Genomic DNA, 23,980 nt, shown 5'->3' with positions numbered 1-23,980 from the left:
CAGTGGATGACGTAGCCATCCTGAGCCTGTTCGTATCCGACACTGGAGAAGAGGACTTTGGTGGTTTTAGTGCGCAGGAAGAAGAGAAAGATGGTGGTGAATGACTGACTTTTCTTCTTGTTAAAGCCGTGTCACTGCACCTGAGCCTAAAAGGTAGTCCAATCTATTTTTCTGGTGTGCCCTAGGTTATTGTTATGTACTACATTTGTTACTCATTTATGAAGCACAGTACATGTTTCCTACTTGTAATTACCGCTACTTGTACATATACCTAAAAAGTTATGCAAATATGTACCCATAACTTGTTTTTCAAAATATTAATAAAAGTGATGTGTCTCCAAACAGCCATCTCTTTCCTGACAATTCGCTTTGTGCATATTCTCTTACATATGATAAGTCAACATGGAAACACCTGCGGCTTTTAGTCAGGTGCGGCTAATGTATGTACAAAACAGGATTTTCCCCTGATTTTAGCTTGTGCGGCTAATATTCAGGTGTGCTTTGTAGTCCGGGAAATACGGTATATATAAAAAAATAAAAGGATTTTACTTCCTGGTCTGCAAAGTAAAGCAACACTGAAGTGCCTTAAACCCACATTTAATGGCAACCGGGGGCGATAAACAGTAGTTTCTGGGAAAACTGCACTTAAAGACCTGTGTAATCACTTCTCTGTTGGGTTTCAGGGCTCAGTCACTTATTTTGAGTCATAGTGAATGCCACATTCAGACCATTTTATAAATGTTAGGTCGTTTTAAGTGTCAGAAAGCAAAACTATCCAGTGGGTGCTTATTGGCATGTGCTTTCAGTCACATCAGCAGGTCTACTTTCATCGCGGTATCTTTTACACTGCCTACAGAAACCAAGAGTACGTGATGTGTGCATCTTTCTTCCTGTGCCGCCCTCGATCACCCTGAAACTGGCACTCTGTCATCATGACTTTGAAACCTTCATCTTTAATCAGATGGGGCCTCTTAACACACTAAACATACTGTGAATCCACAAAGTGACAACCTGAGCTGGCTCTCTGTCGATCTCTTAGATGGATAAATGCTTGTTGTCACCTGCCATGTGCTTGTGCAGTTTCACCGACACATGCACGGCTTAACAGAAAGCAGAGGGGTACAAAAAGAAGATTAAAAAAACCCTTAATGTCTCCCAGAAGGCACAGTTATGTTAGTTTGTAATTTAAAACCAAACCGAGACAGACACAGAAAAACAGGACAAATTTGACCTTTATTGGAAACTCTAAACATCATCTGTCTCAAGGACACTTTTTAATCAACACAACCCTAACAATAAAGGTGCTCTCCTTTATTAACGACACAAGAAGTACAAAGGAAACACCAACATGGCAGTGAGTGAAGCTGGTGTTAAGGTTTTTACAGCACAGCAGGGTAAATGCACGTAGCTGCGCCAAGCTAGGTAGGCCGCTTGCTCTGGCAGGGAGGAGACGAGGACAAGAGCTTGATTTATTGGGTTCATTTCCTTCTAACTCAGGCTGCTTCAGCACCCCCCACCCTAAACAGTGCAGGGACTGAGAGAGAAAAGGGGATACAATAAGAAAGTTAAGGGAAGTGAGAGGTAAATGGAGAGAGGAATGGAGCAGGCAAAGAAGAGGCAGATAAGCAGAGACATGCAGAGAGCACAGGAGGACGACAGAGGCTTAGCTGTGGAGAAACATATACGCGCCGGCTCTATCTGTGAAAAGGTTTTACAACTTTACAGGCAAAACTTCTATAAATGGTGATCGTGCACTAGTTTATACTGCGAAAATGAAAAACAAGTCATTACCAATCTCCATCAGTATTATGAAAATAACTGAGCTACAAAACAAGTCGACAATTTCACTAAAAAGAAATGGAAGTCAGCAACAACAAGGAGAAAAAAAAAAAAAAGGAGGAGCGCTGTGTGGAAAAAAAAAAAAGACAGCGAGGACAAAAATAACAATCCAGAGGGCAGGAGAGGGAAGGGAAAGCAATGAGCGAGGGAGAAAGAAAGAATGTGCACCAGTCCTCGGAGCAGCCTGCGTGCTACCAACACCTCAATCATTCCTGGCGCTTTAACCCCTTCCATGCCGGAGGAGGTCAACTGCTCCCACTCGGCCTCTGAGCGCTCGAGTAAACAAGAGCTGAGAAAGAGTGAGAGGGAGAGGGCGTGCTGCCTTTCACGCAGACACCTTGTTTAGAGACGCGCGCTACAGCGAGGCTTCAGTTACTGACTGCCACTACAAATGAAAAGGAAAAGCCAATCCTCTTGGAAGTGTGAATCTCAAATTCTTCCCAGGAACAGCCGTCTTCCCAGTTTCAACCTTTCCTTTTAAAGCGCTAGTTGCCAGAGCCCTTGTTGCGCCACGGCGATATTCCAGAAACCTCTCAGACTTCTTCGACATTTAACTTGAGGCGTGCGTGTTTGTGCGGATCTACGTTGAGCTGGCGTTTACACATTTTGGCTCCGAGGATTATTTGGAAGCCACAAAAAAAGACACACCTTACTGTAACTGTTATTAGCTACCTGCTTTTACAAGACGGCATTAAAAAGAAAACCCCATAAAAACCTGTCATACAAGTAAAAGGTTTCCCCTTAAAAAAAAAAAAGTCACCTAGAACAACTGTTGTACAACAGTTGAAGACAGCCTAGTCTGATCCAGCTGACACACCCACTGATGTTTTATGGATCCATTAACCACAGAACAGTCAACTCTCCTCCTGTGTGTTAACATGAATGCCGTGTTCAGAGGGATAATAGGTTATTAACAAAAATACATTTTTAAAAAAATGGTGGTGACCTGGTTTCCCCTCCATATGCACAGCTCTCAAAGACAGAGGACAGGGGAGGGAGACAGGAAGGGGAGCACAATGGAGGGAAGGACGAAAGGAGAAATGAAGGAGGTGGTGGTGGGGGGTGTTGGAATAAAAGGCAATGGGAGAAAAAGAGAGAAAAGCGTTGCTGTTGTCCTTGTCTCAAGTCAAGGATCTCATTAACATGGGAGCCTGATCTCAGCTGGCCCCCCAACACTACCACCACACTTCCCTTATGTTCACCCCCCCCAACCTCCAACACAAACTCATTGATCACTGTTACAGGGCACGCTGCGCAGCCAGACAACACACAAACACTCACTCCGAGAATCATTAGATGGTCTGAACACTGGTAGTCATGAGACACACCTTGACGTGCTGTCGGTTGGCTTACACGCACGGATGCTCTTGTGACAATAGCTGGCATGTAAAAGTAAATAAAGCATCTGAAATCTCAAATCCCTGTAGCTCCATTGGCCGGGTAGTGACGTGAAAATAACCGGGCTGCATTATCCAGCGACAGCTTGCGGAAGACCCTGCGATGTGCAGTGCGTCCCCTCCCTTCAGCCGAGCCATCGCCCTCCATTTAAAAAAGGAAGAAAAAAAATCATCGAGGTTAGCCAGGGTGCACGGAGCTAAATCACGGCATCAAACGAAGCGGGACTGGCCATGCTCCAGCCGTCACTTCCACAGCTGCTCAACACATTGGCTCCATTTGTGGGGATGGTGAGGTTAGCCGTACGCGAGGCCTCACACAGCTAAGGTTCCCGTGCCAAATGCCATTCACATCACTCACTGGTGAGCTCGAGGTTACTGCTCCCCTTTGGGCACTGCCACTACTGCTAATGTAGCTTCTATAGACTCTTGGCCAGTTGCATCTGTTCGTAGCAGTTAATATGTGGCTCGCAGAGTCTCACTGCAAGACGGCAAGTGAAACCTGGCTGGTGCCAAAGCTGAACACTGCTAAAAACATTTTAGGTGTATGAACACCAACTGCAAGTGATCAAAACTTGAAAAATGAAAACTAAATTTCAACATAATGACCAGCCAGATTCAGATATTTTAGCATGACTTTCAGACATTTAAATATCTGTCCATCTTAGTCAAGCTCTTACAGGACATACAATAATACAACAAGGTGTCAGTTTGAGTAAACTCATCTTCACCACTTGTCACTCCACTCTGCGTCTACAGACAGGTAAAACAGAGAGCAGAGAAGGGAAAGCTCATGTCTCTGCATGACACGGTTACACTAAGTGACAATTCCAATTCACACTGACAGAGGTAGCCATCATCTGACGTGTCTTTGGGATGGATCAATGCAGCTGCGCCCCATATGCACGCTTATTTCAAACGTGCAAAAGTTCAAGCATGTACAGTCTGTGTGCTTCAGGGAAGGCTATAGCATGAAACCACATAGGAAAACAACTTTTGTTACCTCTGTATAGGGCTGTGCGATATGACCAAAATCTCATATCCTGATATAAGAATTCTATCGTCCGATAACGATATAAATCACAAAAATGTAACATTTTCTGTAAATTCTGTGAATCTCAGGCAGCTCGACTTGCGGGAAGTGTTTCCGGCTGCGCGTCATGTAGCTGGAGTCGAGTGTTTTAACCGATGCATGAAACTATACATTTTTAGACATAAGTTGTAACAGCCGCTGTTTTCTTTGTGAGTATTTATTACACGGCGTGCTGCGGGGAAAAGCCTGTTCTAACGCTTGAGTATAAGGTTTATTTTTTAGCACCTGGTGGCTCTTTTTGACTTCTCATCTGTAAATAATCTGCTCTTTCACGTGATTCAGTTTATTTTGAAAAGTCTCAACAGGATCTTGAGCTTTATTGTGAAAGGTTTATGTGCAACATAAACAAGCGGACACTTGATGGTGTTACCGTCATTGTTGCTAACGACAATGCATAAAAACAGGCGCTTGTCTGTCTGTAGTGTGGTTATATAAAATATAAGAGAAAGAGAGAACTTTAAGAAATTAATATAGCCACTACAGTGACCATCAAAACGATGAAAAAAAATATTGCCGTAAACAGTTTATTTTGCGACACCACGAAACAAACGACAGCGTGAAATGAAACGATAGACGTTTTTATATCGTCATCCGATATATATCGTTATATCGAACAGCCCTAGCTCTGTATACCACTATAGCTCAGCTGCTTGAGCAGGTGACCCATGACCCAAAGGCTAGAGTCCTTACTTCAGTGTCCCGGGTTCAAGTCCACCCAAGCCATATTAGTTAGGAACTGTTGCCAAACCAAGACAGTGTAGTGTTGTGCTTTAGGGCTGTAACTGATCATAGTCAATGCTGGCTCATTTTCCCCCAATTAACTAATTAATTGTTTGATCCAAATAAGTAGAAAATGGTGTCAAATACCAACCAGTTATCCTCCGGTGGCTGCTTTAATTTGACAAAACACAATAAATAGAACAGAGAAGAGCAGCAAATCCTCATATTATCCCATTACCAAAATAGCGTGCAATTAATTTTCAATCCATCAAGAGCCTCCATTGTGTTTTGAGTAAAGTGGCCCTTTAAATAAGTGAACGCTAAAAACAGTTTTCCCATCTCTCTGCTGGCGGGTACCACCAAGTGTCAAACAAGAATTGTGCTTGTGGTTACAGCGAAGCGTGAGCTTAAAGCTGTACAGAATGAGACTTTTTTTTTCTTTTTTTTAAAACTTTGGACACTAATGGGGGGGGTCAGCCGAGGCCGGGTTTCTGTCAAAATGGAAACAATTGGTGCTTGTCAAAGGGAAAGCGGGGCAAATTATTTCACTTGTTGAAATTTTTTTTTGGATCAGTCAAAAATCTGTAATTCAAGACGAGCTAACACCAGACTGGGGGTTTGGGGTGGAAACCACTTCATTGCACCCAACTTAGTCATTTTCCCAGCATTTTTGTGGTGCAGCGCTAACTCTGGAAAATGCTTCCATGCATCCAGGGAAAAAGCACAAAAGTTCTCTCCTGTAACAGCAAGACATGAAGCAGCACAACGAAGCATGTGAAGGTTAACCATATCAGGCAAGTTTTATGAAACTGTGCACCAATTTTAAGGTTCTGGGCCAATATTATTGTTTAAATATCCATGTGGTTCATAGCTGATGCCTATGTATATATTTATGTATTGCTGGTGCTGCGCAGTGACAATGATACATAAATGTCATTTTATTTGCTAATTTGTTATCAGTAAAATATCAGCTGATAGCGACACATTAGGGCATCTTTAATAATAACATGCAGTGCCCAACGTTAGGAGTATATTGGACCATGCAAAACAGTTCACTTGCTTGACGCTAACATCAGCCAAATCTGTTAAAGGTCAGTGGGACATTTTGGAGGGAAATCACTGCAATAAGGGGTACAAGTGTAAAAACATAGCTCTGCAACTGTGTTGCTGTTCACAAGTCGCTTTTTTCACACGTCCTCGCCGTGACACTGCACGACGACATTGAGAACTCTGGTTAACCCCGCTCCAGCTGTTGAGCGGAGGGCAAATGCAGGGCAAGAAGATTGCTCTTTCCTATTATAACTGGAAGAACATCACACACTGACACACACAAGTATACCCACACAGATACAGATATATATATATATATACACACACACACACACACACACACACACACACACACGCACGCACACAAAGGCCCAGCATCAAGCCCATCCCACCTAATGGCCATAGCCTCATACTGCTAACGGGTGCTCAGGGAGGCAATGAGGTTTGCCATCTATATATCCATGACCCCTGGTTGACTTTTCTCCCCCATTTACCTCCCCCTGCATGACCTGGCAATGGCACCCTATTAGGGTGAGAGAGGGGGGAGACAGAGAGACAGAAATAGGGTCTGGGATCCGTTTGAATGGAGCACCCCGATGCAAACATCAGCGAGTTAAGTACACAAATCTCCCTGCAAATGGGGTCAATGCTAGTGCTTAGCCATTTGTTTTGATTTTCCTCCCCCCTCCGCTGCCTTTACTCACACTCTCCCTCCTCCTTTCCTTGGGAAATCATAACTGTTAGCAATGATGCGGGGCAATATGGCAATGATGCGCGGGTAGAAAAGTAGCGAGTGGAGCAGAGCGATCGTGCACCATCGCCGTCTCTCGGTCTTCCGTGCGCACAGTTTTATCTCTTTGACGCATGTGCCACTCACACAGACACAAACTAACAAATACATCAAGAACACGGCAACGTGGGGCGCACAAAACACACATGATTGAGCGGCAGAGTGGTTCCTTCTCCTGGAGAGATTCATCAAGGCACAGCACAAGAAGAAGCGCTGAGAAGAGGGAGGGGGGAAAAAAAAAACCAGGCAAAAAAGGAAAAACAGAATATTGTGTGACTACCAGACACAAATGTCAATTTCCTCACTGCTGCCGCAGCTTCTCCATGCACCATTTAGCTCAAAGCTTCAAAAAGAAACTGCAGTAATCTCCCTGTCCATGCCCACTGAATTCATATTCTTAGGCTGATTATGAAATTTCACTGATGCAACAGGGTGGCATTTTCAGTGAAATCATTTGTGTTACAATTGACTCTTCTGCCAATATTTACTGTGAACTAACAAATCTAATAAAAGAACCATGGCAGATCATACGGTAAGAAAGCAAAAACCAATGCATTCATCTATGTAGAACCAATGCATTCAAACTGAGGCATGCTTTATTCTGTTTGTATTTTGCCTCTGAGGCAGCAAAGCAGGCTGATCACTCACTGAGTCAGAGAGGAGGTGGTTGATTTCTGTTTGTCTTAAGAGGTGGATCATCTGCAGCCAAGCAGGTCACTGTGTTAGGCAGAGCCCATGTGATTGCAGCCAGCTCTCTAGGCTAATCCTATTCTGTGTGTGTGCACATGCACGACTATGGGCATCCTTAAGCAGGAGCCCCTGTGGCTGCAGACATGTACACACAGAGGCCAGACAAAGCCAGAAGACAGCCAAAACAGTGCTTATGATCAGTCTAGTCTTCTCCAAATCTGATGGCTGTCGAGTTAAAAGAAAAACCTGAATGCCTGACCCCTACAGTGAGTCCCGTTATGCCATGGAGGGTGACTTTCGGATATTGTTTTGGTTTATTTGGAAGGACGTGTCACTGCAATTCAAACCAAAGTTGATCTGAGTGATCGCCTCCATCCTGTGATGAACCCTTTCCATCCTGCTGGGAGTGGTTTCTTTTCCAGGATGGCATCACTCTCAGTCTGCTTGCTTTTTTTTTGTCTTAACATGCAATAGAATGGGTTCAAGTCTGTGTGTATGTGTACAAATCTCTGGCCCTTAGAACTAGAGGTTAGCAGCCGGCTGCTCTCCCTGATCAGGTTACAAAAGTGGGTGTGTTCCCTCTCTCCTCTGTCGCCTGCATGTCTGCCTCTCCCTCGCCCAACTCATTCTGTCTCCCTCAGTTTCTCCTCCCGCTACGTCTCTCCCTTTCTGGTTACAGGAGCCTGAAAGTTTGCGTCATCCAAGCCTCTCCGTCTGGCAACGCTACAGACCACCTCTCTCCTGCTCTCTTATTCTCTCACTTGTCTATGTTCCTTCCCTTGCCTTGCTTCCTTTCTTTCTTTGTCCCATCTCCCGACAGCACCTGACAGGCAACAGCCCCACAGCTGGTCCACAGTCCCTGCAGGAGGCTGGATGCCATGTGACTCCCCCTTAACTTCTCATCCTGTGTTGCTAGCCCACCAGCCACTCACCTAGCATCACTCTGGCAGACTAGCTGACTTGCTCCAGCTTTCTAAGATGCATCTATTCTTTTTCTCCTCTGATGATAACACAAAGTCATACTTCAGTTTGAGGCAGAACGTTGGATCGTGCTTGCTCTCAAACCTGTTGCACTGCCACTCTGATACTTTTCAAATAACTCTGATACTATAACATTAAGCCACTCCTTTAGATGCCATTTGAAAACTTAAAAAGTGACACAAAGTGAAAGCTTACTACTCTGTCGCAAAGTACAGGGTTGCAGGGGATGACAAATTTGGAGCAGCAGGGAAAATGCAGCACCAGAGTCTTAGGTAAAAGATCAGCAACAAGAATGTGTTGCTTTCACTTTCACAAATCATGCTCACTTGCCCTCTGTTGGTCCAAAAAGTTCACTGATAAACACATCAGACTTTTAGATTTCTTCCCACAACAATCTCAAATACGGTCTTAAGCATATCTGCGATTTTAATCAGGACCTTCAGATGCCAACAGGCAACAGCGCTTCACAATCACTTTTTCACTAGAGATCAGTTCTATCTTGATCTCAAACAGGTCTGTAATCATTGACACTCATTTACAGGCCATATAACAAAAAAAATCGAAATCATCCAAACACTGCGCAACAAATCCATGTGACAAACCAACGCAGACATACAAAGCATAATAAACGTGGCTGTATTTTTACTTTAAGTGTATTTTATTTTGTATGTCCATGTCTGAGAATGCATGCATGCGGTTTTACATGTGTGCAGAAACTTTACCTTGTCTTTCTCGTGTGACAGCAACCGGACCGGGGGCAGCGATTCCAGAGACACCGTGCCAGTCCCATCATCCTGGTTGCTGCTACGGCTGAGGAGCTGGAACAGTGGACCCTGTTTGGCTACGCGCCCGTGGGCCACGGCTCTCTTGAGGGCTACCCTCAGCTGCTGGTGGAAGAGGCCCGGGCCCATGGAGCCGCTACCCGACAGGTACGCCGCCACATCAGCCTGACACTTGAGGAAGCGTTCGATGTTCTTTAAGGTGGAGCCACCCGGCTCGTGGAGCCCCTCCAGTGCCCGCTTAATTAATTTGTTCCAGTCGAGACCCGGTTTCTTCCCCGAATGCGAGTGAGAGCTGCTCCCTCCACTGCTGCTGCCACCACCTGCTCCTCCACCTCCTCCACCGGAGCTGCCGCCTCCGCTGCCACTGGAGCTGCCAACACCTTTGGGCTTGGGCAGGGCCAAGCGCCCAGGGTTATCTGGGTCCTTGTAGGAGTTGAGACCTTTGTTGGTAACCTTGAGTATGGTACCATCCTTGACACTAAGCTCTAACTGCTCCAGAACTGTTTTGCGGTCCAGGCCATGGGACATAGAGACCGCATTGCAAATGCGCTCCTCTGATGGTCGCTGCTTCTGCTTCTTTACCTTCTTGATGGCCTCTAGAATCCATTGGGTGTACAATGGGTTTGCCAGTTTCACCATGGCTGCTGTCTGGGTGGGTGCAGCAGCACTGGGGCCTTACCGCGAGGACCACACACACAAAAAAGTAGAGACTGTAAGCCAAGTAAACACTTGGCTTGCGCCGTAGCGCCGCCGCCTCCTCCTCCCTTTTGCCCTCTACCAGCTTACTATCCCTTGTCCTGGGGTCGCACAGAGAGTCCCTCAGAAGCTGAGTATAAGCAGCACGAAAAGGAGCAGCTGATCATAGCACAACCCAACTGAGCCAACCCTGCACCTGGTGAAAATCTGGTCCACCCACCACCCACTTCCAGCCAGGTGAAGATCCCTGGCAAGAGGCAGGGGGAGCAGAAGAAGCTTCAGATCTATTACCAACTTATACTCCCACAGTACCCAAGGTTGGGCAGGGCAGATTTTGGTTTGGCTTTTCACAAAATGTAGGCGTTTCCTGTTTAGACGGCCCCCGGAAAAAAAAAACGAAAAAAAAAAAACAAGGACTGCCAATAACAGCAGTCTCCTCTGCTCAGACTCTCGGGGGCATGAAAATTGTGTTTCAGTGATAAACGCGAGGACAATTGCACAAAGGTTTCTGATAATTATATCACTCCAGAAGATTGTGAGTTTTCCTCTCCATCCACATCTCCTTATTTTCGCTTGTTCTCATTTGCTCCCTTTTTCTCTTCCAGCAGTCTGAGCTTCTCAGCTCTGGGACGGAACAGATATCTCACCACAGGGAGCAGCCAGGACCGATCACCTTCATGCCTATTGCACTTCAGTAGCTGATGAAAACTGTAGGAGGGGGAAAAATAAAAAACACAGACACAAAGAAAGAGGTTATAGCACATGGCTGCAAAGATGGGGCACCTAATTTTACAATTTTAGAGAACAAGAAGGTTCATCTTTTCAAAACAACCCAGGCACATCATCTGGTGGCATTCATATAAACAAAGCCATACCTTCCTTCTGAATCACTATATTACTCCGTATACTAGACACGAAACTGGTAAAAAAGGGGGGAAAAGTAATAATATTTATTATCCCTAGCCAACTTCCCAGATTTCTGTTTTTAAATAAACCACCATGCGATTGTACCACTAAACAACTATCACTAAGAAACGCACAGCCAGTGACAAGACCAGAACTTCTAAAAATGAAAAAACATTAAGAACCGTACTCATACCTCACGCAACTGTTTAAAAACTGTGTGTTACAAACATTGTAAACAACCCCATCCTCAAAAGTGCACTACAGAGTTGACAGCTTGCCTAGCTGGGTTGCTAACGTAAACATGTTACAGTCAAAGCTGTTAGCAAACATTAGCCGCGAGGCTAGCTAATAATCAAAGCCAGATTAACAGTCGCATGGCCAAACCGTTTCCTGTCGTTCTGTTTACTCACATATTATGTCAGGCTGCAAAGTATCTGACAACAAGCCTTCCCGCTTACTGCTGTTGTGTAGCAAGCTAACGTGAGAAGCTAGCCAACAAGCTAGCGTTACGATCTCTGTTACTAATGTTACTCGCTAACCTGAAACGTAAACAGCGTGAAACTGGGGGGGTAGCCAGCGCTCCACCACAGAAGAGCGAGAGAAAAACCAAACATTTCCGCATGGACCTGGGATTTCTGACAATACAAAGCATCACACCACAGCAAACACTGCGAATATTCTCCCCATGAATGTCACTCAGATACTAACGTGAGATCGCGGCCTTGTATGAGGCACAATGCAACTTGCAGACGGCCATCTCGGCTAGCGGGCAAGTGCAATATTTAAGATGGTCTTAGCGGGTGGTTCTGCAGCAGTGCTGGTTCCGCGGCCTAGCTCTCAATCTTCGGCATGGGCGAGCAGGCTCTGCCCGCGTAGACGCATCCCTACCAGTGGTCCGCACCTCGCTGACTTCCTCCCTCCGCTAACCGCCCTCCCACGTAACGCTACAGCCTGCGGTGCCGTGAAGACAAGGCCGCTAAAACGGAGTAAAGCTAGGCCTCTGTTCGCCCCCCTCCCCTCTATACCCCCCACCCACATCCGCGATCACCATCCCCTCCGTACCCCTCTCCCCTTCTACCTCTCGCGGTTCCCCAGAAAGCCAGAGATGGTCCGGTTCTGGTTTCGGAGGGAAGCTCGGGCAAAGCGGACCGTGGAGAAAATCTCGTATCCTCCCATCCGGCTTCCGCTGCTACTCACCGGAATTTGGTATCGAGCCGCCGAGGAGAAGGTGCCAAAACCGTGCGAAACGAAGACAACAACAAGCCCAAAAAATGCAGCCAGAGACCAGGGGCTCTAGAGCCGACGCCATCTTTGAGTGAAACAGGAGCACGGCTGGTGGGGGAGGGGGGAAGACTGAACAGTCAGGCAGGGCCCAGGGACCGTCTGCATGGTGCGAGGCGAAGATCCAGGGGACGGAGCAAAAAGAAAAAAAGAAAAATTCACTGCAAGGCGCGGGGGCGGCGGCGGCGTGCTGTTGCTATGAGAGGGGTGTGGATATTGCTTGAGCACATGAAATGGAAGAAAGGGACAGATGGTGGTGGTTGTGTTGGAGGAGGGAAAAAAATAAAAAGAGGATAGGTGTTCACGCATTCTCTGCTGTACTACAGCTACACAGGAGGAGATTCAAGGGAGCGTCTGTATTTTGCCTGGCAGTTGTAAAAAAAAAAAAAAAAAAAAAAAATCAAAGCCAATGAGCGTGTCTTAACGTTAGAGGGTATTTAAAGATCAAAGTGAGACACTCCTCCACATTGCAGTCTATTGTGGAAGCCGTGTGTGTTTTAAACTGAAGATGGAAATTGAGCCAGATTTTTTTTCTCCCCCCAGAGGTGATCAGATGTTGCCGTGTGGAGCTATCTGGAGTATTACAGTACATGATAAAGCATGTTATTATCTGCCTGTGCAGTGTAGTCTTAGTGATGCATCGCTCATCAGACTGTGAAACACAGAATTATCTCTCCAGCAAAGGAAGCGGTTAATGTAAAGTCTCTGCGGCCATCCCACTTTGTTACGTTTGATTAAATGACACACCGAGTCTAACACCTTTATTTTATATCCACGTTTGGCCAAAGCAGGGCTTGTGCAGCTCTCAGAGTCACATCAACTATGGCATCTGGTGACAGGTGGAAGCAACTTTGTCTAAAGGTATCGCTCTCTGTGTGCTCGAATCCACACTGTGCTTAATTTTAAAGCGAATGTGTGCGAGTCATGGGTGTTTAAACTTATAGTATGTTGCAGAAAATGACAGGAGAGAGAGACTACTAATCATGTAATAATAATTTCTAAATGCGCCACGGGGAAGTTTGAACAATCTAAGCAGAACCCTTTCCTTATTCATAAGAAAATCAGTCAGTAGATGAAATCGGATTTTTGCTGCTTCAATTTCACAACCATCATGACATGGGAGGGTACTTGTGTTTGAAATCTGGCAGCAGTCTAACGCCGAGAGCTCCCTGGGTGGAAATTAAATTATCTGCAGCTTTGTGTAAAATGATGTGTACAGCAGTCCTCAGAGACAGTGTCTTATAGGGGAGCAATTAGACCTGATGTTTTCCCATGTTAGAGGTGTCCTGCGAGAGAGCGAACCCCCAGCAGTGCAGCGGTGATCAAATAAAACCCAGTAAGGTCACATTTTACTGGCTGTTTTCCCCGCACTCCTTCAGGGACAAATAAATCACCAACTAATTGTAATTAACAGTAGTGTTATTGCAAAGATAAATAGTGTGATGCGTTAACACATGAGCTGCTATTAGCACGTGCCTCCTGAGGACTCACATTATATTACTGTGTACAGTAGGCCAGCTAACAGATGGACAATACTCAGGAGGAGCCTGCACTGCATCTATCGTTCCCAGCCATGAATAAATAATGTTGTGTACCATGATCCACAGCAGAGGCCATGTTCACCAACACACAGCAACAGGAGAAAACTAATCAGGGTGGGGCACGGAGTGGAGGAGTAGGGAGCCACCCTATTGTAATTTTGGTAAGATCATAATTGATTCAGTTACATAAACTGAGCTGAAGTTTTACCTATTTTATAACTGTCATCTGGGGGAAGTGGAGGAGTGCGAGACGGGATATTTAAAGGATCTAAAACTGTATTTACACACATTTTTGTTGGCATATACTCATCTTTATTAGATTAGTAGTGGATTGACCAGCTAACAGACAAGAAGTAGGGCAGAAAATTATTGCAAATTGACTTAGATAATTAATTAAACGCAGTGTTTAAAGTGGACCTATTATGCCTACAGTGTATTATTGTAAGGTCTTTACCTGACAATATAAAGCGCCTTGAGGCAACTGTTGTTGTGATTCGGTGCTATATAAACAAAATTGAATTAGGTTGATGGTGGCCCCGAGAGCTCGAATGCACGGCAACTTCAGAAAACTCCAGCAAAAACTGAAAAATGCTGCAAAAGCACACAAAACAGTACGGAAGCTGAATAAAAAAAGAAAAAAGAAATAGAAACAATAAAACACAACTTAAGTAGGAGAAAAAAAACTCAAGAGACATAGAGACAGAGCAGAAATGTTTTTGGGGAGACATTAAGGTGGATCGTCTGGCTGAGTGGTGTGACAGAAACAACCTGCTGCTTAACACCGAGAAGACCAAGGAGCTCATCGTGGACTACAGGAGGAATGCTGACCCACATCCACCCATCCACATTAAGGGGACGGCTGTGGAGCGTGTGAGCAGCTTCAAGTTCCTGGGAGTCCACATCTCCGAGGATCTCACCTGGACGACCAACTGCTCCAAGCTGGTCAAGAAGGCTCACCAGCGCCTATTCTTCTTGTGGACTCTGAGGAAGAACCACCTGTCCTCAGACATCCTGGTGAACTTCTATCGTTGCACCATCGAGAGCATCCTGACCAACTGTATAACAGTCTGGTACAGGAACTGCTCTGCCTCGGACCGGAAGGCGTTGCAGAGGGTCGTGAAAACTGCCCAGCGCATCGCCGGAGCACCTACACCTTTATTTATTTTTTTTGCCTGTCCCGTTTGGCTCTTTTGCCATCAGAATTGTTGTCTAAAGGCAAAGAAAGATGCCCAACGGATTTACTTTACCAAATTGACCATCCCAGCCTTGCCGTAATGGTCCATTTGATTCACCTTTATTGTTCATTTTATTTTCACTTACTGAATACGGGACAGACTTGACTGGGGGAAAGAAGGGGAGAAAGAAAGAGGGAAAGAGAAACAGCTGAGAAGAGGGACGGGGGAGAAGGGCAAAAAACAAAAACCAACAGAATGAGCAGAAAAAAAAAAAAAGAAAAAAAATGCATATATCGATCACCTGGATCACCTGCTGAGAAAGAAAAAAGAAAACAAGCAGAAGAGAACAAGAGTAATAGAATAAACAACATCACAATGATATATGGGAATATGACAGTAAATAATAAATGTTAAACATTATTGTGCAGCACATAAGATCAACAGAACACAGTGTGCTTTGAGGTAGGAGCCAAAAAGGGTGTAGTTTGTGGGTGTGATCACCCGTGTGTACACCTGTGAGCATGGGCGCGCTTGTTTTTGTTTTTTTTAAAAGGTTCCTTCATGTAATGATCTGCTAGAGGGTGTGGGGGGGCCACAGCCCCGTCCTCCAGGGCATGAAGCAGGTATGGAGGAGATCAAAACTCCAGACATCCAGAGGCCCCCAGAACACAAGAGACCAAGGAAGACCAACAAAGGGGCAGCTGCACCACTGTCCCAGAAAGAGCTGAGGAGAGTCCCAGATGAGGGCTCACTCAGCAGCCGCGGAGCAGAAGCCAGGGGGAGTTGCAGTGACGCGCCCGTGAGCTCCGCCGGCAGCCAGCCGTGCCTGAGTGACCGAGCCCCAGGCCGAGAGGCCGGGGGCACCCCACCTCCGAAGTGGCCCGAGCGAGCCCCAGGCTCCAGGCCCCGATAAGCGGCCGCCAAGGAGTGAGCCGGTGTGTACCTGGACGCCCATCCCCGGACACAAAGAACCACCAACGCACCGATGTCTGAGGGAGTCCGCCACTGGCAGGGAAGTGGTGGTAGGGGGAGATAGGCCTCCAAACCTTGGAGGGCCTGAGATGTCCCCAGAGAGGTGGCGTCTGACACCCAACCTGACATATAGACACAGAAATACAGGCACACACAGATACAAACATCCATTCCCCCCCTCATGCTCTCATATGCACTTACTCCACACTCAACCAACGTGGAGACAGACATAAAGAGACGCTGTACACACGATCACACTCCCCAAGCATACTCTACAAACCGGGTCTAGGTGCCCTTACCCCTGGAGGGGGAAACTGCACCCAGACCCAGGTGGTGTTACCCTTTTCCCTGCGGTGGGGGGAGGCAGACTGCCCCGACTCCGCAGCAGCAGGGAGGCCCCACACTCCAGACCGCAGTCGGACGGCCAACTCCTCCTCCTAGCCCCCCCGCTCCAGCAGGTCGCAGAGAACGGGGGTGAGAGAAGACTCCAAACCTCCCTCCACCCGCTCATTGTAGTGTTGATGCATGTGTGTTCTAAGGTGCATTTAAAACCCAGGAGGGCATGGAGCTACCTGCCAGAGAGCAGCAGGTAAGCGCATGGTCCCTCCTGCTAGCCCTCAATGTCTACGTGTATTTAACATTGAGAGGTGGGCAACGACGCCAGGGGTGAGGTGTACACCCTGATGGTACTTTGGATTCCGTGTATCGTGCCCACCCCCAAGATCCTATATGTATGTGTAATGAGAGTGTGAGTAATGTGAATGTCTAAGTTGTGGGATAAAATTGAGGCAGAGGCAGCCAGAAGGGGACAGGGGGGAGGGGGGGGGGGGGTGGCCTCCTCTGCACCCTGGTGACATACCCCTACTCCAAGGTCCTGCATGTGTGGGTGGTTGTGGTGGAGCGGGAAGAGGGAGGCAGCTGGAGATGGGGAGGGAAGGAAGGGAGCACCTACACCTACATCTACAGGAAGCGGTGTCTGAAAAGGGCTGGGAAGATCATCAAAGACCCCAGTCACCCATCACATGGACTCTTCACCCTCCTGCCCTCTGGGAGGCGCTACAGGAGCCTCCGGACTAAGACCACCAGGTACCGGAACAGCTTCTTCCCCACAGCTGTCAGACTCCTGAACTCTGCCTCCTGACATCTGACCCACGTTAACACATGGACTGAACATACACACACCCACAATGGACAACTGTACCCTCAAACACACAATAATAACATGGACTGAACCACCACTCACAACCACTAGCACTTTATATAGCCTCTGTAGAAACTATCCACACCCTCACTTATCTTAACTGCACTACTGTATAGCTCTGTGTAAATAATCATTCTGTACATTCGTTAATTTTTAATCCTACAACTGTTTACAACTTGCATAGTTCCCATTTCTGTATAACTGTATATCTCAGATTCCTGTAAAGTTATTTATTTCATATTCTGTATAGTTTTTCATATTTATATCCTGTTCATATCCTGTACATAGCTTGTACTCACTACAGCCTGTACATACTTATAGTTATAGAATATTCACAACATACTTCATACCGTGTACATTATAACATACCATAATAGACCCATTTCTGTAATATACTTACATATCTATACTATTGCTAATATATATTGTAATATATCTATATCACTAAAGCACTTCTGGATGGATGCAAACTGCATTTTGTTGCCCTGTACCTGTGCATGTGCAATGACAATAAAGTTGAATTCTATTCTATTCTATTCTATTAAGGTGACGGAACAGCTGATGAAGTGACCTAAAACCAAAACATGTAAAAAATTGCACCGAGACGCGCTTAAAATCAGCTGAGGATTCTTTAGTGTTGTGAGGGAGAAAAAGATGCAAGTAAATATTCTTTTTAAAATACACATTTCACGTAATACTGCAGACACTTTATTAACGTGTTGCTAACTGCTATTAGCTGTTCACTGTTAGCTCATCACTTCTGCTCTCGTGCTTGCTGATGTCTTTTCCTCCTCTTTCTGTTTTGTTTTATTCAACATCTGTTGTGTTTTGTGTGCTTTTTATCTAGCATTTAGCATAGCATTTATTTTTTTGCTGGTGTTTTTTTTTTAAATTGGAGTACGTTTGACCTCTCACGGCCACCGTACTGTGTGCCAAAAGCTCAGAATTCAGACGGTTTTTTCTACTCTTAAATCTTTGTGACGTTGATAAGCGTGGATGTCCTTATATGGTCACGTTCTCCGTGATCACAGAAGCCTCTACATCCTATTGCTTGTTCACAAAGAGTAGCCATTCAGAAGAAAGCTGGAATGAGGAATATTTTAAACTGCAGATCATGCAAAGAGATAAAAATATAGAACGTAACATCTCCCATTTAATCTAGGAGCCAACAACTTCCACAAGTGAGCATCTGGGATTGTCTGGGACAAAATCACTGCTTCCCATCTAGAAAGGGTTTTTCACACAAACCCCATAAAAGCAGCATTTCATGATCGTGGTTATCTATTCATGTATTGTGCAGTTTTATCTGGTGTTTGTGGATGCAGCAACCGTCATTTCTATAGTGGACATTTGGCACTGTGTAGCAGCTTTTGCTCCGACCAGCAAATGGATGTTGTAGTATGACACCCTTGGCTCGTTTTCCATCTTTGGTGCAGAAAAGGAGGCCAGTAATCCTTAGCTTCCTTTCATCCCCCTAATCCCTCCCTTAAAAAAAAATTCTATTCTCCGAGCATCCACCTGCTAGCGAGGCCTGAGCCCCCAGCAAGCCGAACCAGTGTCCACCTGCCCCCTGCAACCCTCCCCTTCCCTGTCCTCTCTCTCTCACACACACACACACACACACACAGAGAAACGTGCACATCTCCTCCACCTGATGCACAGCAGCACCTTCTGCTCTGAATGCCTGCTGTCGGGCCTGCTGGCTCTTTGCTCTGCTTCACTTCTTCCTGCCTCTGGTTTAAAAGCTGGACATTTGCCAAGCCAAATAAACCGACGGCATCCCCGTGGTTATGAAAAAAAACTCGTGGTACAGCTACAGCGCTTGTTTTATTGCTGCTGCTGTTTTTGTTATCAGATTTTGAACTGTGTGTCGTCCACGCAGCCTGTGAGTATTTTTTTTTCTTTATTTGAAATACTCTTGCAGTTACATGTCAGAACCATTATGGAGAAATCCAATTAAAATAGTTTCTCTGATTAAAAGCCTGTTTAGTTTGGGTAAATAAGGATGTTTACATATCGAGTCCAGCTTGAATTACATTTTTTCCAACTAATCAAGGCCTCTTGATGTGTAAGTATTTAAAAGTCATGGAAAAGTCAGGTGTGTTTAAGGCAAATGAATGAACCCAACAAACCTGGACATTATCAAACGATGGCTTGAGTTAGTTGCTCACTCTTCTCTCGTCCCTGTGCTCGTGCCTTTTACTGTATATAATAAGAAATTTGAATGTGGATTGTGGCGTTAAACAGCAGTCAGCCTGTGCCACCATCCGAGCAGGCTGCATTTATGAGTTCCTGTTTTTCGGGTGATGACTGGAGCGCTGTGCTCAGATAGCCGGCCAGTGTCCAGGACCACTTTTTTTTTTTTTGTCTGTGTGAAACTAGCAAAAGCTTCCTGCTGTGGCTGGCTGGTTGCCAAGTCCCCAGACCCCAATGCAACCATTTCACCCCCCCCCCCCCCCCACCCAAAGTCTAATTCCAAACCCCTCCCATCCTGAAAAGAAGTGAAACATACAACGGAAATTTCCAGGGCCTGTACGCCCAAGAGCGTGCCCCCACCCGTCCAACTAACCCCCACCAACATCGCCACCCAGCCCAAAACCCCTCCTCTTTCCTCCCGCCCTCCCCCTTTTCCCCTGCTTTCTCCCTTGAATCCAAAGGCTCGGAGAGCAGCTGGAAGGTGAAGTACAGCTTGTGAGCGCTGAGCTCAAAGTTAAGCCAGACACCCACCCCCCAACTCCCCTAACTCCAACTCTTGCTGTCTGAAATCTCCCACAAACCCCATCTCCTTCACTCAAACTCAGAAGTGCCCGAGAGTGCCGAAAAGTACACTTGTATGTCAGACATAAGCAGCAGAGAGACAGGGAGGAAAATGTAGAGGACTACGCTGTTTGAGAAATCAATTGTTCTGCTGTGGTTAACTGTCGTTTTAAGTGCATGTAGATGTGAGGAACGGGCTTCTGACAAGGCCATTAACATGCACAAATAGCTCTCACTTTACCACTGTTAAATAGAGCAGAGGAGGATCCAGTCACGGTAGCAGTTTCTTACTTTTAGAGGCAGGAGTCAAAAGCCAAAGTCAAAACTTTTCTTGAAGCTGTTTTTCAGACAGGGGAGACAGTGCTGACTTCATCAAGGTGTGTCATAAAGAATCTCAAGCGAGACAACTGACAAGCAAGTGACAAAATGTGATTATTAAAACCAGCACAGTCTCAAAAACAGAGTCAAACTTTCAAATATCTCACACTCAGTGGAATAAAAATGTAGTCTGGGTTAGTTTGTGGTTCATCAGAAGACAAGATAAACCTTTTTTATGTGCTAAAAATTGCTTTGCAGGATATTCCAAATGCAAAAAGAAGTCTATTTAAATATTGTAGATAAATCTCGAGAGGCTGTTACGTGAAATTCCTTTTTCTGTCATCTAGCAAATATATCAGATAAAGTTATAACGGCAGGATTGTTTGTGTTTGGTCTTGTATGCTGGAAAGCATCTTATGCAGGCTAAAAATGTGCGTGGGTTGAAGTAGAACCAGGGTCAACAACAGAAGCATAGACTGTATATAAAAGATGAATGTATGGTTTGCTGTGACAGACCACCAACACATCTCACGCAGGAGCAACTTTTCAATCAACAAGGAGCCCGGCCACAAGAATGGCAAACCTTTAATGTTCGTTTTATTCCAAGTTGGGATTGCAGATACCAAAATAACCACAGCTTAATAGTAAGACCTGAAACCAAGCAACTGAGACCAACAGTTCAACTCAAGTGTTTATTGCATGTACAGTACATTCTGACTGCTTTTGCAACAAGAGGAGTCACCCTCCCTGCTGGCCATTAGTAAGACTGCAGTTTAAAACACTTAGACCCCAAAGCCCTGTCCATCTTTTACATACAGCTTTTGAAAAATAAAAATAAATGGACTAAGAGCAGACTTACTTATTATCGGAGATCATCTAGGCCTAAAGACTCTGGTTTGTTAATGGGCCATTTCAACATTTCGGGAAACACACTGTTCACTTGGGAACACTGATGTGTGTGTTGTTTATATGATGCTGACTGAAAACAGAGGCAAACAGCTACCAGTGCCTTAACCAATCAAAAAACAGCTCACTATTTAAAAGACTATGTGTTGCTTTTGCAAAAACAAAACAGAATCTAAAAGTAAAAGAAAGCCTCTGAGAATCCTGGAAATATTCAAGCATGTAACCATCTACGACATGCTGCGGCTTCATCCTGAACACATGAGATAAATGTAATGTTTTGGAAACATAACAATATTTCTGCAAGTGTCAAAACTTCTCTTTTAAATGGCTTTGCTCATTTTCCATTTCAGGGTTTTCAAGCTTATTCCATTTTGTATTTTTTGACTTCTATTCAACCCCAGTGTTATTGTTTTTTTTTAAAAAAAGTTTTTATTTTCCATCCTGATTACATCTCTGGTAACATGAGCCATTGTGTTGCTTTATTATACCCTAATGCTCTGGATGGCAGTACGGCAGCCTAATTCTCAGACTTTGGCAAACAGAAAAACCCCAACACGGCACACAGGTCTCGACAGCAAAGCAAATAGAAATCTGTGTAAATGCAATCAAAAGGCAATAAAAGTGGAAACGGTGAAGATCGGAACAAAGATAATTAAAAGACGGGTGATAGCGCCGGTCCAGCCTTAGTGTCTGTTTGTTCGAGAGGTTTTTATGACAGCATCAAAGCCATTTCTTCCTAGGAGAGAAGTTCATTTGTAACTAAATAACTGCACCACAGAGGGTTTCTCCGCTTGCACACAACAAAAAGAAATGATATCACATGATGCCATGTTTGGCCGTTTGGTATCCAGACCTCCCACATTATAGGCTCCTTCCCAAGTCGGAGCCACAGTGTTTGCAGAGCAAGATGCACCACAGACAACAATACAGCCTCCAGGACTCTCACACGCACATGCATTCCTGTGGGCCTGGTGGGTGGGGGGGGTCCTAACCTCAGGAGCTCAGCAGGCTTTGTCTACTTCCCCCCCACCTCCACGCCGCCCCCACTTTTTCCTTCTTTTTTGATCGTTTACTTGCACAACAAGCTTTTTCTCACACCGGAACATGAAGAGCCTTTTCAATCAATTTCATTAAGAGCCAGGGCTGAGATTTATGTCAAAAGGCATACGTTGGTTAATGGGCGAGTGAACGCTAACGATGTGTGATTTCTTGATTTAATCAATGCAGTATATATTGCCACTCTCAGATTACTGCACGGTAATGGAAGCCAGGAAAAAAAAGAAGAAGAAGAAGACTACATTCCCATGAATGATGAGCCCTCCACAGTAGTACTAAATTGCATTACAGAGGCAGTAGTGATCTGTGTTGTCATTATGTAAACTGCAGTGAATCAGTTAGTCATTCAATACAGTCCCTAATTGAATAATTAGATTCCTCTCTGTGTAAAGCTATGCATGTTTGTCTCCCCCCTGTGCTAGCAACAAGCAACAGATGGAGCGTGTTATGTAATCATATCGATGTAAATGAAAGTCACAGATTATCCTGAGAGACGTATAATAACGTGGCGTGCTTACACTCATCGTGCCGGAGCTGATAAATACTCTGAGTCCTTCTGGATGGCGGTATCTCACGCAGGTGACAGTGACAGAGGGCTTGCTGTGTTTTTCATATGGAGAGAGACAGCAGTGGAGAGTGATGATAATATCGTGTCTCATCCATCCAGGTTTTCCACATGCACGTTTCCTGCCCGCAGTATCGGCAGCGACAGAGCAGCGTGCAAACTCGTGTTGAACAGGTTTTCGGGATACTTAATGTGGGATGCGTTTCAAGTGGCTTTTCGGAGTTCGAAGGTTCTTGGCTTCGTTATAGATTGTTGCACGCAGACTGCAAAACTGGACTCTTCCAGTGTATATTCTTATTGATGGCCAGCAGGGGGCGACTCGTCTGATTTTAAAAAAAAAAAAGAAAAAAGAAGTCAGATTGCATAGAAGCATATTGGTGTGAATGGTAAGTAGCTAGACCCAACATTTAGTCCATGATTGCATCGGCAAATACTGAAACATCACAATGGGACTTTTCATAGCAGTGGCTTATGTCATGATGGCTACATGGAGTCTATGATACTGTTATGCTAGCATCAAGGCCCTGTCGATGACAACGATTAAATCTTATTAGTCTGGACCAGTCAATCCACTGTCACATTTCTTTTAATTTAGTCTTATTACAATTTATTGCAAATTAGACTGCCTTCGATCCTCTCATGTTTCAACTTGTGCTGACAGTGGAATATTTCAATAACTTGAGGATAGATGGCCATGAAATTTGGGTTGGACAGCTTAGAATTAATCAAACATTTTTTTAATGTCACTACTTTTTCATCATGTGGCATCACTAAATGAAGGTGTCCGTGCTAATTAGTGGATATGGAACTTCTGAAGTTCTTGTAACTTTTGAAGGAAAACATTGTATTTCTGTGCGTCTTCACATACATCAATGACCTCCTGACCCAGTATGAACCTTCCAGATCCCTCAGGTCATCTGGATCCGGTCTTTTATCAGTTCCCAGAGTCAGAACCAGACACGGAGAAGCTGCATTCAGCTTTTATGCTCCTTATATCTGGAACAAACTCCCAGAAAGCCTCAGATCAGCTGAAACACTCAGTTTATTTAAATCCAGGTTGAAGACTCACCTGTTCTCAGCTGCATTTGAATAAAGCACCAAATCCACACTTTAAGCTTAAATTTCAAAACTTACATTTAACTACTGATTTTATCTACTGTTCTGATTTTATCTGTTTTGATTTTATATACTGTTGTTTGTTTGTTTGTTAATTAGTTACTTTATTTGCTTGTTTTATTCAATTTTAAATCATGCTTTTTATTTGTTC

General features: G+C 45.0%; 1 protein-coding gene across 4 annotated transcripts in view; it reads right to left on the bottom strand.

The window, feature by feature from the left end:
* Positions 1–12,276, bottom strand: part of kat6a (K(lysine) acetyltransferase 6A) — a 40,546-nt gene extending 28,270 nt beyond the window's left edge. For 2 of the 4 annotated variants that reach the window (XM_026186258.2, XM_080309456.1), the window contains exons 1-2: positions 12,139–12,276; positions 9,280–10,743 (exon numbers count right to left, since the gene is read on the bottom strand). In XM_026186258.2, coding sequence (XP_026042043.1) covers positions 9,280–9,978 — 699 coding nt within the window. In that variant the 5' untranslated portion in view covers positions 9,979–10,743; positions 12,139–12,276. Of the gene's footprint in view, positions 1–9,279; positions 10,744–11,649; positions 11,882–12,019 lie in introns of those variants that run through there. The other 2 variants (XM_080309455.1, XM_026186259.2) reach the window with 2 other exon arrangements.
* Positions 12,277–23,980: the final 11,704 nt, after the last annotated feature.

This window comes from Astatotilapia calliptera, chromosome 12 (assembly GCF_964374335.1).
Source record: "Astatotilapia calliptera chromosome 12, fAstCal68.1, whole genome shotgun sequence".
Lineage (NCBI taxonomy): Eukaryota > Metazoa > Chordata > Actinopteri > Cichliformes > Cichlidae > Astatotilapia > Astatotilapia calliptera.
Note: the sequence above shows the minus strand (reverse complement) of the source record. Positions and strands in the feature narration are given on the sequence as shown.